This window comes from Lissotriton helveticus, chromosome 7, assembly GCF_964261635.1.
Source record: "Lissotriton helveticus chromosome 7, aLisHel1.1, whole genome shotgun sequence".
Classification (NCBI taxonomy): Eukaryota; Metazoa; Chordata; class Amphibia; order Caudata; family Salamandridae; genus Lissotriton; species Lissotriton helveticus.
Window position 1 is genome coordinate 1,685,291,270 of NC_136068.1, and position 16,859 is coordinate 1,685,308,128.

The following is a 16,859-nucleotide window of genomic DNA, read 5'->3' on the forward strand; positions in this document are numbered from 1 at the left end:
GCGCGCGTCCCGCGTCGCGGGAACCCTGTCAATGTTTAAATGCGCCTCCTGGCGCCAAAACAAGTGGTGGGCGTGGTCGCCCGCAGGGATCGCTGGGGGTTGTGGTCTCCCCTCTCGGCGGGCGTGCACCGATGGAAACGTGCAGCGGCGGCGGAGGAGACCAACAGGGTGTCCCAAGCGGCAGCGTGTGTCCCCAGACAAGCAGGTGAGGTTCTGGCAGAAGGAAAAAGTTCAGTTTGGCAAAGGGCGTCCACTCCTCTGCAGCCCTGTCAATGTTTAAATGTGCCTCCTGACGCCAAAACGAGTGGTGGGCGTGGTCGCCCGCAGGGATCGCTGGGGGTTGTGGTCTCCCCTCTAGGCGGCCGTGCACCGATGGAAACGTGCAACGGCGGCGGAGGAGACCAACAGGGTGTCCCAAGCGGCAGCGTGTGTCCCCAGACAAGCAGGTGAGGTTCTGGCAGAAGGAAAAAGTTCCGTTTGGCAAAGGGCGTCTCTTTTGAGGTGCTTTCATTGAGTAACTGTAATTTAAGTGTTGCACAAATACTTTACACATTGCCTCTTAAGTTACTCCTGCCTGCTCTGTTCCAAGCTACCAGAGGGTGGGCACAGGTTAATTTAGGTTGTGTCTGTGACTTACCCTGACTAGGATTGTGGTGCCTACTTGAACTTCTGCAACTAGAGACCCAATTTTTAACACTGGCGGAAGTGGTTTGCAGATTGTTTTGAAACCATCACTTGGAAGAAAATACGAAGTTCAATTATTTTGTAGAAGTATGCTACCATTTGCCCAAGCACAGGTAATGGCTCAAGGGTGAAGAGCAGGGAAGCTGAGCAGTTAGTGTGGGTCGGTTTCGGCCGATTTGGTTACAGGGGGCCAATATTGCCGACCCCTGGTAACAAAAACGGCCCCCAGGGGCCCAAAACCAGCCCCCACCTTAGCGGCCTACCGGGGAATCGACCGGTGCCTGCTATGGCCAGGCCGTCCCTGGTTATGTGCTGGACCTTCTGATGCCCATGGATGGAGGGGTGTGCACCAAGGTTGGGACATAGTGCTGCATGTTTGTCTCTGCAAATGATGAGGACAATGGAAGTTTAACGGAGGCAATATGAACACTGCACAACCTGCAGAGGATGATGAGAAATGAAGGAGGGGCCCCTGCTGAGTGTTTCTCAGGGTGGGTGGTTTCATTGGTTGCCATTGTGGATGTCTGAACTGTTCAAGGCCCTGTTGCCAAATACTGTGGTACTGATTTGGATGAACTGTATTTTTCAATTAGTGATAGCATGTTGTAAAAGGGTAAGCACCAAGATAGGAGGAGTTTTCACCGTTAGGTCCCACACCCAGGTTAAAGACGCTGCAGGTAGCATTTATCAGTTACTGTCCGTTAACAAGAGAGCGACAGAGAAGGTAGATGATATATCAAGTGGGGGGAATGTAGACATGGAACTTCAAAACACATTACATAAGTGTGACAACCCCCACCAAGCCTTAGCATCAACACATGTTACGGAGAAGTACGAGGTCAGAGAGCAATTTAAACCAGTACTGTAGAAAGCAAGATAAGGCAGGCCCAAGAACCACTAAGGATAGTAAACACCAGAGGAATCACCTATGTTAAAGGTTAACATGTTCTGAAGGTGCAAGATTGTTCAATTTGGAAGAAACACGAGTAGAGAAGCATAGATGATATTTCATATATAGAACTGTGTAGATAAGATTTTTATAGGCCGGGAAAGGTCTTATTAGCTTACTTTGCAAAAAATTAACATGTGAGTCACTAAGGGTTTTACATATAAAAGAAGTCACCTGCGAGAAGCAAATATAAGCTCAGTTTTCAGTTCTACGGTGTTGCCTTTTCTCCCGGCCATTTTTCTTTATAGAATAACCTTCACAATGTCTCTGCTCCTTGCCCCGGATCCAGCACATATCCAACCTACACATGCAGTACCATTTATTTGCAAAGTGCACTGCAAAAGGTAGAATATCCGATGCAATGAAGTGCAAACAGGGAAGACTGCATATAAATGGTGTGTGATGGCAACAAGGGGAATGTCATCAGAAAGTGTAGCCCCAGAGATTAAGCATCTCTTAGCATGTTAAACTGCCATTAGTGTGCAAGGCAAGCTGTAATTAGTTTTCCCTTGTATTAGGTTTTATAACTTTCCACAGTCTAGTCTTGACAATTTCAAAGACTGTACAAGGACAATGAAATCCGCTTCTGGCATGTAAGCTTTTATCACACACAGGAGCTTTAATATAGCCTTATATCCTGCTACAGAGAGCTATACCTGCTGTTAAAGGCCCTGAACCGGAGTTATAGGCACGAGCCGCAGGTTCGGGCCTATAACAAGGGAGAGGGTCTTTAACAACTGAATTAGCCCGAGGCAGAAGAGCTCTTAGAACATTCCACTCACTGAGGGTAGAATATTCTAAATTAAAAAGGGTGAAATAGAAAGACAAACATTGGACTGTTGGAACAGACATTTTAAACCGGGGATTATAAGCCCTAAATCAACTCATTGTCGTAAATCGCGCTCCCTACATTCTAATTTTCTCATCTGTATTGCACATTTCTGGCCAAATTATTTATGTGTGTATGCAGGTCGAGTCCCCAGTGAAGAACGAAGCCTTTAGTTGTAGTTCACACTATTATAGTTCACTCGCAGGCAAGATAGTTGTGTGAGGGAGAGACGAGAAGGAACTCAGACCCTCATTTAGACTTTGGCAGATGGGTAACTCAGTCGTAAATGTGACAGATATCCTGTCAACTGTATTACAAGTGCTATTGGATAAAATGAACTTGTAACACGGCAGACGGCATAACAATCACTTTTGTGATGGAGTAATGCATCCGCAGAACTCTATTTCAGGCCTTTTCTTTAAGTGGATTACATTTAAGATGGTGATCAGCCATTCTAGTTTGTATTTTTCAAGAGTCTGTGCAAAGTGTGTCATTTCATCACAAGAATGACTTTGTATAGTCAGCCTATTGGTAAGATGAAATGCCTGAACTTCAGAGTAGGCACTAAGCGGATACATGTAGAAAAGTATAGGTATGAGAATGAACGTTTGATGAGTCCTTTACAGCAAGTGCGCTAGGCTACAGCGAGGGAGATGGGTTGATTTTTATCTATTGATAATGATTGGTTTAGTGAACTTCTGGTGATCAGATGGCTCTGACAGTGTCATAATATATTTTTTTTACTCTAGTGTCAAGGTATTTTGAAGGTTTCTCAAATGTACTGATAATACCATGAATGTTTAAAGAATTGAGGTAATCTGTTCGACAGTTTCTGAAAGTTTAGTTTTACAATTTTTGGCCAGAGTAAATTTGACTTCCAAGGATTAAAGACTTAATTTTGATTATATGTTTTCTGAATAAGCACAGGTTTTCCGGATTAGATAAGCAGGGATTTTTTTCATCATGCGTGCGCCACTGTCCTAGAGGATTTGCTTTCCTCATATAACTCCTCACTGCATAGATTTCCCACATTTTGTTCCTTTGTCTTATAAAGAGCAATGTCTTGTGTGTTATCTGTCCCATTCTAGTTCTAGTGGGTGGTAAGGGAGGTAAACTGCATATTAGTGGAAGTTGCTGGTAGATTCATCGAGACTGACACTGCAACATTAGGGACGCTAATATGTTTAGTGTCTTGGAAATGTGTCTGCATTAATTTTGGTTAACTAGTGATTATAGTATTAAAGAATAAGAGGGATAAGGTACTTTGAAAGTAGACCAGGTCACTTGGTTCGGTTCCTCTTTATGGACTGTGCCCTCTCTCAAGGTTAAGAGACTGGGGATGGAGCCGTTATCATGCCTTCTATCGGTACAATGTTGTATCAAATCACATGATCACAGAATCACCTCAATTAGATCTGATTGGAGAACTGTGTGGCCTGTACAGTGATGTGTCCAAAGCATTGTTACACAAAGGAGATGTTGCCCTTTAGGCAATGGTAGATAATATTGGTTATTGCGATATAATCTGTACTAGTTTGATGTTCCAGTACTAGGTAATTGAAGGTAGAGTGTGATTCAAACTGTAGGCATTGACAATAAATGGGATCTCTTTGAATCAACTGTATCCACCACCGAATTAACCTTCATGTTCAAGGACTATGATTGAGTATTCAGGGGGAGTAAGCATATTCACTGCAAACTGTGCGATTTAATTGAGGTTGGGTTTGGGTGAGGGTCTGTCACGTGACATAGAGGAAATGTAGAAAACAGGTCAAGACTGAGTTATATTCTTCTTTCTTAAAAATCTGGAGCATTCCAGGTGAAGCAAATAGATTAAATCCTCTGCTGGTGGGTGTCTGTATTGCTTAGAGGAACAGATTACATGAGTAAGGATTTATTTGTAATAGCAAATGGACTGACTTCGTGTCAGTTCATTTGGAATGCCTATCCCTGGCAGGCCTGTAGTACACTAAAGTCCTTGGATCGTTGTGTTAACAAACCAGCCCTTACAGAGCATGGTTGCGAGATCCTGCAGCATATGTTTGTTCTTTAAGGTCTATTGGTATTTTGGTTTTGAATTTTTTAACTATCTTTATGCAAGCCTTCAATCTTTTTTTTAGCTTCGGAAAATTCTTATGCATGCCCTTACCCATTGTACACTTACTACAACCAGTGTCAAACTGGTTGGCTGCATGTGGCCAACTGAGGGGTGTCTGAGAAGATGTGTTTAAGTTTTTGAATCCTGCTGTAGCTTATGAATAGCTTATAAAGACCTTGTTCAGTAGTGCCAGTCAAGGGCAGCTTGCAACTACTAGGGATATTGTCTTGTGCCGGTTTTTATTCCCTTGTGTTGGCTTCTTGTAATTAGTGGTTCCTATGTCCGCATTGCTTTCCACAGTTCTGATGGTGATGAAAAGTGCGCTGTATGCAACTGATTGCCGCAAATGGGGATGTGATGTTCACAGTCAGTTAGGTCCAATACTGCCAAGCTTTTTGTCCCTTATAACGTGTCTGGTTGTACACATGGTAGACCAGAATGAGGATTGTACTGCAAATAGTAAAGAGCAGTTAGTGAAGAGACTGAATATGTCAATATAATGAGTGTTACAAGAAAAACTGTATCACATAACAAAACCATTGTCCAGTGTGGTGTATATGTGTTTTATCTCACTTACTCACAAATATCCATTACAGAGAATCTAAGATGTTATTTATATCATTAACTCTTATACGTTAAGGGTAAAAAAGGTCAAACGAACACTTACCAGAGATTACCGTGAAGAATGTTTGCAGTAATAGAAGAATCCATAGCATGTTTAATGACTTTCTCCGGCCTACACCTAAATAGTGAAAATTACAAACATTAAAATGCAAAATCCTTTTTTCTGTGGCAAATTTATAATTTTTAACTAGATTTATTAATGTTGCTCTTAGATTTGTTCCCAACGTACCTGTGCATTCAAAACAATGCATTTGTGTACCTTATTCACTTAGCTGACCAACTTATAAAGTAACAGTCCTATCACATAAAAACAGCTGTTTTGCATGGTAATGCAAAGTAAAATATTGTGATGCAATGAGAGAAATTACGGAATGTACAAATATCTGTCTGCACACTGGAAGATTTCTTGGACCTCATATATGCAGTGAAGTTGGGAACAGGCACACACTGCATAATAACCCATACTAATTTGAAAAAGAAAAGAGCGTTTGTTTGTTCTCCCACACTTGCCTACCGAACCTAATCACCAATGTCACAGAATTTCGGCTCTCAGTTATAAAGACGAATTTTGTACGACAGTCTATTTTCTGCTTTATAATCATGCAATAATGTTATAGGGGGGCGACGGAATTCCCACAATCACTACACTTCCATTCTTTTTAACGACTTGTACTGTAAAAAACATAAAACAAGACACAGTCACAAATATACATTATATCATATTCAGTAAATTATGTAGAAATAGCAAACAATGCCCCAATTTCGAATTAAGTTTAAGTAGGTTCCCTTAAATTTTGAGATTTAAAGGTTAGATTTGCTAAGCGCATTTGATTATATTTCATTTCATGTTCCTTAAGAGAAGACATTTTAAATTCCAGCATGACAACACCCTATAATTGCTACAGATTATACAATTAGCTGTAATTATCTCACTTCTGGCTCGGTCTTTTTAGGACATGCCAACAAGTCAACAAGAACCATGATCTTTCTTGCAATAGTTAAAATGTATTGATCTCAACTTTGGTAGTTTACGTAGTATATCTCTACTGTAAATAGTTTGCAGAAATTGGACAGACTTGGTGCAATTTTTACACCATTTTCTTTAAATATAAAATGAACAAATGCCTCCACTTCGAAATATGGAAACAATGAAAGTCAACTTTATCCTAGCCTTCTGATCAGAAACCTATCTTCAGTAGAAGGAATAATTCCTAAATATGGTGCTCTCAGTTTGATATATTGTATTGTATTGTATTGTACTTGCATTTATATAGCGCTTACTACCCCTGACGAGGCGTCAAAGCGCTTTTTCAGCGAGTAGCACGCTACTCCGGGACCCATAGGGGATTAGTGTTGAATTAGTAGTATGAAAAAATATCTATGATGTAGACATGTTCTTTGCTTCCAAAAATCTAATTTCTAAAATATTGTTGCATCAACTTCTCTTAGCATATTGGTGTTCTACGCTTACCTTTATTAGTACACTGGAATGTTGAGAGCTCCAGTGAAGACCATGGAGTGATTCAGGGCCAATAAAGGCCCGAATATGCCTCTGGCTCCAGCACTGCAATGTTTGTCCTTCTGTTACTCCATGTTTAATTTAGAATATTATACCTCCAGTTTGTGAAATGTTATAACCCTTCTGACTAGGGCTATACCAGTTGGTAAAACTCTCACCCTAGTTATAGGCCCGAGCTATAACTAAGCTTCATAATCTTTAACCTTGAACCACCAGTATATCCCTCACCAGCGAGCTATACAGCTATAGTAAAACTAAAACTAAAGGACCAAAGCATATGCTAAGTTGCCTGTTAGTAGTGGCTTGTAAACATGCCTACAACTTTTACCTTCTAAATGTTTATGTGATATAATTTCCCCTTAAAGACTCAGATATTTTTTGGAAACCATGTTGCTACTGATGGTATCTCCGCTATTTAGTAAGGAGCACACCACTGCAGTGTTGCAAACACTACTGACTTGGTGCAGTAATGCATCACTGCGTACAGTGGGTAACTCTGAAATTAGAAAACAAAGGCAACACTGTATAACACTGACACTCCAGCCCCTTATGAAAAAACTGCCCGAATATAGTTTGTCAACGAAACATTCCTGGACCAAGATTGTTACAATTACATAGGCACAGACCCTGCAGCATGTAGCAATCTTCTGCTGGGACTGTTGCAACTAGACCCAACTGCATTTCAAGGGACAGAAGTGAAATACTGTTTTGGTCGTTCTGAAACCAGCTGATTTTATGTTTTTGAAGAACTGCAGACATTTCCTGCAGCATTTTACACTGTAGTGGGAAGATGTACTACAAAAATCTTACGTCTAAGTTTGGATATATTTATGTGTGATGTGGAAATTACAAATCATTCCAGACTACTTCTGGAAAGCTTTGCCTGTTTAAGCTCTTCAAAAGTGCTCAGATATGTAAGCATTTACACATTTCTAAGCAATTTGATAACTTTATTTCGGCCATAGGCCATAAAAGCACAAATAAAATATGTACATACAAGATAAAATACATAAATAACCTTGGTTAAAAAAATATTAAACAATGAGTTATCAATGAGTTATGATGTCAAGGGGCATCACTATCCCTGACGCTATCTAGTTCACCCACCAAGCCATTTATTTAGAGACTAAAGAGTGTAGGTGCCAGGGCGCAGCCCTGGCGTACGCCTCTAGTTACTGGGAAGCGGGCTGATAATTCCCCGTTCTTCCCGCACCTAACCTGGGCATAATTCCCTGCATGGAAACGCTTCAGGACGTCTAACAGATAGGGCGGGAGGTCTAGTTCTTTCAAGACCCTCCATAAACTCTCCCTGGGCACAAGGTCGAAAGCGGCCCGCAGGTCTACGAAGACGAGGTAGAGGCTGCCACCCTCAACACTTACTGTCTTCCAAAAAAGGACCTGAAGCCTAAAGAGTTGGTCCAGGGTCGAGATCCCGGATCTAAAGCTGGCCTGGAGGGTAGTCATTACTTTATGCTCCTCCGCCCACCCCAGTATTCTATCCAGAAGAATCCGGCCAATTAGTTTCTGGGTGGTATCCAAGAGACTAATCGGCCTATAATTTGAAGGCACTAAAGGGCAGCCCTTCTTAAAAATGGGGACGATCTCAGCCCCCGCCCAGGTGTCCGGTAACTTGGCTCCCAAAAGGACCGCGTTAGACAATATGGTCAGGTACGGTGCCCAGATTTTTGGCTGAGAACGAAAGAGATCACCCGGTATCCTGTCAAGGCCTGGTGCTTTATTAGGGAGCTGGCTGGTAATCTAAAATTCTACCTCCTTGAGTGAGATACTCACAACACTTCCAGAGGCCACCCTCGCCCCGATATCCCACTGGTCTGTCTGGTGTCCCAAGCCCGAGGCCCCCCGCAGTCGACACTCGTGCGGGAGGCCTAGGACTGGGGAAGTCCATAAAGGACCATCTGGCTCTAGTATCCCGGTCCTATCTAAGTATTCAGGGGTGTCAGTCACAGGACTAGTGTGGAGTGCAGCAAATTAGGTGGCACCCATACCACAAATGCTATAGCACGGGGAAGGATTCTCCTGGGCACCTCCAATGATACAACATGGATATAGATGAAACTCTTCTCATCCGCTGGACATCTCTTAAGTTATGGTGATCTGATCTCTATGTATTCAATCTCTACTCCATTTGGTGTCCTATGAACACAACTAGTTAAAGATGTCAACTCCCAATAGTCCTCTAGGATACTTTGTTGCATCAATATTGGCTAGTTAAATGGTGGTTAGTCAAATCGAGTATTTTTCCATTGACTGGATAGCCCATCTTGTACTTGTAACAGAGGAAACATCATCAAAACTTCATATTTTTCTATTACTGGCCACGTGGTAGTAGAGTCCTAAGTAAAATCTTAAAAGCCTGTCGCTTGCTTACTAGGATACTCAAAGTCATTTCAGGCGAGGTCAGTGAAATCTCAAATTTTGGAAATCTCAAGGGTAGTATTGTTATTAAAAACTAGTAAAAGGTTTAATGTGCAGAATATTTCATTTAGTAGATTTTAATTTGCTCAACATCAAAAAATTTCAGAATCATCTACATCGCCCCTTCTGACTAAAATGTTTATATTCTAGGGTCGAGTCATACTTGCATTTTGTAGTATGTAAAGTAGTAGTCTATTAATACTCTTTTACATACCCATACATTCCTTTGTGAATTGGCCCCTAAATATCTACATGGGCATAAAAAGGCAATCGGGCAATTTTCATGTACAATTTATACAAACAGAATGGACTTTGCCCTCATTGTGATTTTACTTATAGGGAGTTGGACATTTCGGAGCTGATCAGGAAAGGCATGTCAGAGATCATAAAAGAGTACACTTATAGCACTTTTCCCTTGCTTATAAATGCTTTTGTGAATTGGTCCCATTATCTACATTGATGATATTAGGGTCACACATTTAGACCCACCTTAACTTCAAGGTGTAGGGGTCTGCCTCCCTCTACAGCAGCTCCAAGTAAATGTAAATGTATTGTATTTATATAGCGCACTTCTAGGCCTCGTAGCACTGTATTCATACCGCTGTGGAACCCATCCTGGCTTTACTGTGAAATGTCCACTCCTGGGCACCCCCAAGGTGAAGCCAGGCATCCAAGCGCTGCTGGGGCTGTTGTGGAGATTAAGCAAGCTATTGCTCAGAGTGGGACCCATGATTAGACTAGGCACCGAGGCGAGAATTATCAGGTCCGGGGAAATTGAGTCCAAGAGCCACTGAGGTGGGAATTGAACCCTGGTCCCGGTGCAGACCTCTGCATCAGGGTCTGCCGCTCTAACCATTGAGCCACGCTGCTCCACAGTACTCGCATATATTATTGAGAGTCACCTCAAATGTCAGATTTGAGAATACATTAGTTACTTTGATGTGAGCTTTGGTTTAAAAAACGTTTCTCATTTAAAAGTAGCTGACACTTTTCAGACACAAATCTAGGAGTGTTTACCCTTTCCCTAACTAGAAGCAAGGATCCCTATTTGGACAAAGGTACCTACCTCTGCCAACTAGAGACCCCATTTCTAACATACACATGTTCTCTGTTTTAGAACTACACAGGGTGCATCACACTGAGGAAAACAAGAAGGTCATAGGTAGAATGTCTGAATTAATCTCGGTCACTTGTAATTACTTTCAGGTTGCATTCTAGTCCTTTATTTTGTCCACCATGCCACTTCGGACAAAGACCAGTCATATGGAAATTAATCTTGGCCCTGCAACAGGTTAACAGGAACAGTACAGACTGAACTGCAAGGCAAGGTCACCTCCAGTTTGGAACACAAGTAACCCAAAACTGTTGTTGGGCTAACTTAATTCCAATGTCTAGAGTGGCACAGTGAGCAAAAAACATGGTTTAGAATTCTACCCCAAGCAATAGTCAGTGGTTAGACTATTTGCAAGCGGCCCTCCCATCACCTTTTGTGTGTTATTTTGGATGTCCTGAGTGGCCAAGTGTATGCCCAGAAGTAGCTCTGTTGTTGCCTGTGCCAGAGGGACCAAGCTATGTCTCCCTACCCTGATAAGGCGAAAACTGGTCTGGGATTGGCTTGTTGTCCCTTCTGGAGGGTGCCTCGACTGGCAGTTTGCGAAAGACTGTTCCCAGAAGGAGCAGGGTCACTACTGACTTATGCGAGGCAGGCCTTTGTCTAGATTGGTACAGTGACAAATAATAATGGCTTATAGTGATATCTGACTGATTGCTTGCGGTCAGACTGTGCAAATATTCCTCCCATTATCATTTACGTGTTTTTTCTAATGCTGTCAATATCCAAGCACTGATCAACAACTAGGACAGAATTAAAAATAGCAAGCTGGTACCGTGAGAAGTAACTGGGAGCAATGTCCAGTTAGAAAACAATAATAATCCAACTCGCATCACTGCTTTGTGTTTACCATTTGCTTTAGAATTCCCTGTGGAAGTATCATACCATATTTACTGATCAGTCATCATAATGGGGCAAATATGAGCATAAACTTTGAGGAAGGCAGAAGTATTAGAATTCTGATGGCCTTTTTAGCCATGACAGTAATGTAATTTTACACTCTACACTAAACATTCATACTAAATATTAAACAGGTTCTAGATACCATTAAGGGTTCTTTCCAAAAGTGCACTAAATGAAAGCCAGAATCCCTCTCGGTCATCATTAATGGAGCTCCAGAGTCACATTTTTGTCAATGTTAAAAATAAAGGAAAAAAGGTCTTACCAGCCTTCAACAATAGATTACGTGCTCTTTTTGTCATATGCATGACCATTCTGACTGGACAGTAACAAATTCCTGAGCAAACGGGATCACCCTTCTCCAATGGCTTCCTCTCTCTGTGGCACCTCTTCTTTTTTTTTTCTTCTTGTTGGCTAATTGATGCATGCAGTGGCTGTTGGTCATGATCCACAGATTTAAAAATATTAGGACTGCTCTTAACTACAGTAAAAAGAAGAAGTGCATCTCCACGAGGCACTTCATCTTCAACTACCAACTCTTCTTCGTCTTTGGCTGGCACGGAAAAAGGAATAGTAGATCTTTCAAAGTGGCAAAATGGAGCCACATCATCATAATTTCCACTTAAACTTGAAGCCTCAAAATCTTGTGCAGTCACCTGCATATTTTCTGCTGCTGACTCTTCCACCGATAGGTGTGTTTGGACACTAACAATCCCAGTTTCTTCTACACTCAACCGGAGAGGTGGTTCAAAAAGTAATTGAACAAAGGAAACCATCCAGTTGAAGAGTGAGAATAGACAGAGTTGAATCTTCCCACTGAATACTGGCATGTTGCTGCACCAGTAGTAATGAGAGCTACAAGTAAGAAAAAAAAGATGTAAGTGTACGTTACAGAAGCAAAGAAGGTCAAACATGGTACAAATGCAGAATAATGACACTGAATAAATAAACATAATCTCTGTAGCCTTCTTTTATAGTTGGTTTTCAGATACAGTATGGGCCTGTTATGTTATGTTATGTTATGTTATGTTATGTTAATTTATTTTATAATGCACACAGCTACCCAACAAGGGTTTCCCAGCGCAAGCCAACAGAAGCTCAGCAATGATCTTTTTGGTTTTTTTTTAGATTCAAGAAGATTTTATTTAGGCAGAGAAGTAGGCATAAAAAGAAATAAAAGGAGAGAAGAAGAGGGGGAAAAGGGTTGACAATAAGGGGAAAAAGTATTAGAAATAAAAAAAAATATAAATACATTCGCAAATACAGTAAATATAATGATACAAAATAGTCATGAATAAGAAGGAAGCGTAAGTAAATCTAGGCATAAAAGTGATTACTGGATTAACAAAATGCAAAAAGGAGAGAATGAGTACATATGGAAATATAACAATAAGGGAATGATAAGGCAATCAAAGGGGTTTGAGAACTTCTTGCTGGGCAGGTAAAGGACAACAGGAGGTAGCAGAACATCTGTCCAGATATAGAACAACAGGAAGCCATAGAGCCGTTCTCTTCGTAGTTAGCTGGGGGGGGGGAAACAAAGGTAGTGTCCAGTTTGTGATTATGACAAACATTGTTCCACCATGCTTGGAAGGAAAGGTTAGATGAGGATTTCCAATGAGTGGTAATCTGTTGAAACGCAACAGCCAGCATTAGATCCACAATACTATATCAAATTGAAATATGTCCCAGCAAGGTGAAAGGCTGCCTAGAAAAATGTGGGTACGGGAGAAAGGAATGCATGTTTGAAATATTACATTGATGTGAGCCCATACTCTAAGCCAAAAAGCGTGAACAGAGGGACATAAGAAGAGCATGTGGAACAGGGTAGCGGATGGAGCGGAGCATGACCAACATATATCTTGGGTGGAAGGGAACCTCTTATGAAGGGCAGAGGGGGTAAGGAGTAATCTATTGTAAATGAAGAACATGGATTGCGTGAGAGACGCCGCTCTGGATGATTTGCGTATCTTGAGCCATAACTTGTCCCAGGTGGGCAAAGGCCAAATCATGTCAAAGTCGTGCTCCCATTGTAATTCCACCGTGGATTTGGGTCTAGGGGTGTCTGCCACGTGAAGGTGTTTATAAATGGCCAAAGCTTTAGGAGTTGTGCGTAGTAAAGAATGTAGTCGTGAAACGGGAGTAGGGGGAATGGAGGATGTCTGCGTCTGTGTAAGTGATGTGTATACAGCCATTACCGCCGTTTTGAGCCGAGAGTAATTAGGAGCGAAAGAAGCAGGTAAGGCGTATGCCGCTCTAAGGTCTGAGAAAGAGAGAAATGTAGAATGGGAGAACAATTGCGAAACCCACAAAAGCCCCTTCTGCCTCCAGGACTTCCAGTAGATGGGTTTAGAGCGAATGAGGAGGTGAGTGTTGTGCCATAAGGGGGAGGAGAGAAAATCCGCAATAGAGCTAGGAGGGGTGGGGGAGGAAGCCAAAAGGAGTTTGGTCATAAATCTGTGAATGGGTGTGGAAACAGAGGAGGGTTTACGAGAAAAAGCGAGATATTCTGCAAAGGAGAAAGGGGAAAGGAAGAGGTGTTCCAACTTGACCCACAAGGGGCATAGGTCGTCAGGATTCTGTAGCCAGAATGTCGCTTGCCGGAGTAGGAAGGCTCTTTGATACGAGGGGAAATCTGGAAAGTTGACCCCGCCCTCAGAAGTAGGGCGAATCAGTCGTGCGATGGACATTCGTGGCTTTTTATTGTGCCAAAGGAAGGCTGATAGAACGGAGATAATCTTTTTAAATGACTTTGCAGCAATAGGTACAGGAATATTGGATATGGTGTAAAGGATAATTGGGGTGAGCATCATTTTAATCGTGTCGAGGCGACCCCACCAGGAGAGGTAGAGAGGGTGCCATCGAGCAGTGAGATCGGAGATTTTCTGAATGCACTTATTTAAGCATAAGGAAATTGTGTCGGGTATGTAGGGAATCATCTGACATTAGCAATGTTGATTAAAAAACCAAGTTTTTAATTATTTACGAAAGTTGGGGAGCAGCTTCTCCCTCTGCATTGCAGCAAGTAAGAGAAGGATCGACCACCCATTCTTGACAACTTAATCCTGGGAATCACAAAAAGCTCATCCGAAGAAGAGCGAAGTAGTCAAGAAGGATGGTAAGGGCGAACCAGATCTTGTAAGTATTTAGGAGCAGAACCAATCTTAATTCTGAACATATAACACAGGGCTTTAAATTGTATACGATGTTCTACTTTAAGCCAATGCAGTTCTCTCAGAGCATTACCCGTGTTAGACATTCTAGGAAGTCCACATAGCAACCGGGCTGCCGAATTTTGCACCACCTGAAGCTTACGCAATACATCTCTGTTAGACCCCAAAACAAGGACGTTGCCGTAATCCAGGCGAGATGTTACAAGTGCCTGGACTACCGTCCTTTTGGTGTCCACAGGGAGTATCCAGATTATTTTTTTTAGCCATTTTAAGATGGTAAAACAGGTGGCTGCAATGTGTACTGCCTGTTGTTTCATTGACAATTTACTGTCAATATTAAAGCCTAGATTGCGGGCCTGAGAGGAGGGCTTGGGTAAAGATCCCATTTCATCTGGCCAATGTTGAGGGCCCCAATGTTCAGAATTTTTTCCAAAGATAAGCACTTCCGTCTTATCCCCGTTTAACTTAAGCAAATTGGGCTGCATCCATGCTGCAATATTGCGCAAGCCCAATTGCAGAGTAGACGGGCCCTGTTTCCTATCAGCCGACAAAGAAAAGATGATTTGAGTGTCATCGGCATATGAAAACAGTCTAAGCCCTGCGGCTTCAGCAATCACTGCTAGGGGCAGCACATAAATGTTGACAAAGAGTGGGCTCAAAATAGAGCCCTGAGGTACTCCATACTGGGATGTAAAGGACTTTGAAGTGGCCCTAGAGGAGAACACCTGGAAGGTTCGCTCCGATAGAAAGGAGGACAGCCAGCCAAGCACCGAACCAGCGATGCCCAATGTCTGTAAAGATTTTATTAGTACGGTGTGTGAAACCGTATCAAAAGCGGCACTTAGATCTAATAATATAAGGACCACTGTATTACCATCATCCAAGCTCTGACGTAGCACCTCAGTGACGCCCAGCAATGTGGTCTCTGTAGAAAACCCTGGTCTAAAACCTGATTGAGATGTATGCAGAAAATTGAGAGGATACCACAAACATAGCTAATTGGCCATTCACATGCTTCTCCAAAACTTTAGAAAAAGTTGGGAGCAGGGAAATAGGCCTAAAGTTAGATGGCATGGCCGGATCTACATTTGGCTTTTTTAACAATGACAGAACCATAGCATGTTTTCAGGCCATTGGCATTACTGCCTCCCTAAGAGAAGCATTTAGTAGCTCCATGACCACTCTTAAAGCGGGTTCTTCCATCTGTAGAAACACTGTGGAAGGGATCAAGTCACATGGCGAGCCCGATTTAATGCTCGCTAAAAAAATGTTAAAGGCACCAGTGTTCAATAGAGACCACTGCTCCAATTTTAACCGAGAGCCTTCTACCATGGTATGAACCCGCTCACTATCAAGCTGAGCCGGGTTTGAAACACAAATTCCACCTAATGTCTGATGGATTTGTTCAACTTTATTTATAAAGAAGTTAGCAAGAGAGTCACACTGTGGTTCATCAAGAACAGGTGGACTAGGTTGAGTCTCTGAACCTGCTAACTTCTTAACCATGGAAAATAAAGTACGAGGACAGTTTTTAGCCCCCAGAATAGTAGAGGAGACATAGTCAGCTCGTGCCTTCTTGCATAGAGCATGATATTTTTTCAATGTGGCTTTATAGATGTTTTTGGACTCGGTAGAGTAATTCCTTCTCAAGCTTCTTTCCAAAGCTTTGCACTTGGTCTTTTCAACTCTTAGCTGCTCTGTAAACCAGGGAGCAGGAGGTCGGTGGTTATTAAGTTTTTTCGCCGTGGCTGGCAGGCAAACATTAGAGGCAGAGGTAATCGAACTATAAATACTATTCAATGAAGCCAATGATATGGAGGGATGTATGACATTACAACGCATGCTTTTACCACGCATGCTTTTACATTGCAGTTTTTACAACGCATACCATTACAACGCATAGCGCTTTGGGGTGCTGGATAGTGAATAGTTTAATTTACTATTCCAACTCCAGTCCCCGTGGACACTAGGGAAGGTGTTGGATAGTAAATTAAATCTATTCCCTATCCTAGAGCGCCCCCCAGCGCAATGCGTTGTGATGGTTTGCGCTGTAAAAGTTGCGATGTAAAAGCATTGCGTGGTAAAAGTTGCGTTGTAAAGGATGTTTCCCATATGGAGTTATAAGGTGGAGCATTGTTTGACAGTAACTGATTGAACTTTGCAATATCCAATTTTTCCCAATTTCTTGTTCGACCTGATGTGTCAGAGTGCAATGGGGACAGGTTAAGTAAACTAATATATTGAAACTTAACTACAAAATGGTTGTACCAACACAAAGGCAGTGCCGGCAGACAATTAATATCAGGTAGGTTAGAGAAAATAGGCTCCAAAAAATGACCTGCTATATAAGTGGGCCAGCATTACAAAGGGGAAGATTCAGTGCAGCTAAATCAGCAATAAGCGCCTTACTTGCAGGACAGTCCGAGTTTTCCAAATGAAGATTTAGGTCTCCTAAGACTGTAAAATTGGCTAATTTAAGTAGCCAAGGAGCCAACAGGTCTGGCAACAGAGGCACCCAGAACCAGCTGGTCCTGGG

The 16,859-nt window shown here is 42.1% G+C and overlaps 1 protein-coding gene across 4 annotated transcripts in view; it reads right to left on the reverse strand.

Annotated features, from left to right (window-relative positions):
• LOC144770660 (uncharacterized) overlaps window positions 1-16,859 on the reverse strand; it is a 281,327-nt gene that overhangs the window by 196,973 nt on the left and 67,495 nt on the right. For 3 of the 4 annotated variants that reach the window (XM_078655370.1, XM_078655373.1, XM_078655372.1), the window contains exons 2-3: window positions 11,416-12,005; window positions 5,228-5,302 (exon numbers count right to left, since the gene is read on the reverse strand). In XM_078655370.1, the coding sequence (XP_078511496.1) occupies window positions 5,228-5,302; window positions 11,416-12,005 (665 nt within the window). The remainder of the gene's footprint in view (window positions 1-5,227; window positions 5,303-11,415; window positions 12,006-16,859) is intronic. The other variant, XM_078655371.1, reaches the window with a different exon arrangement.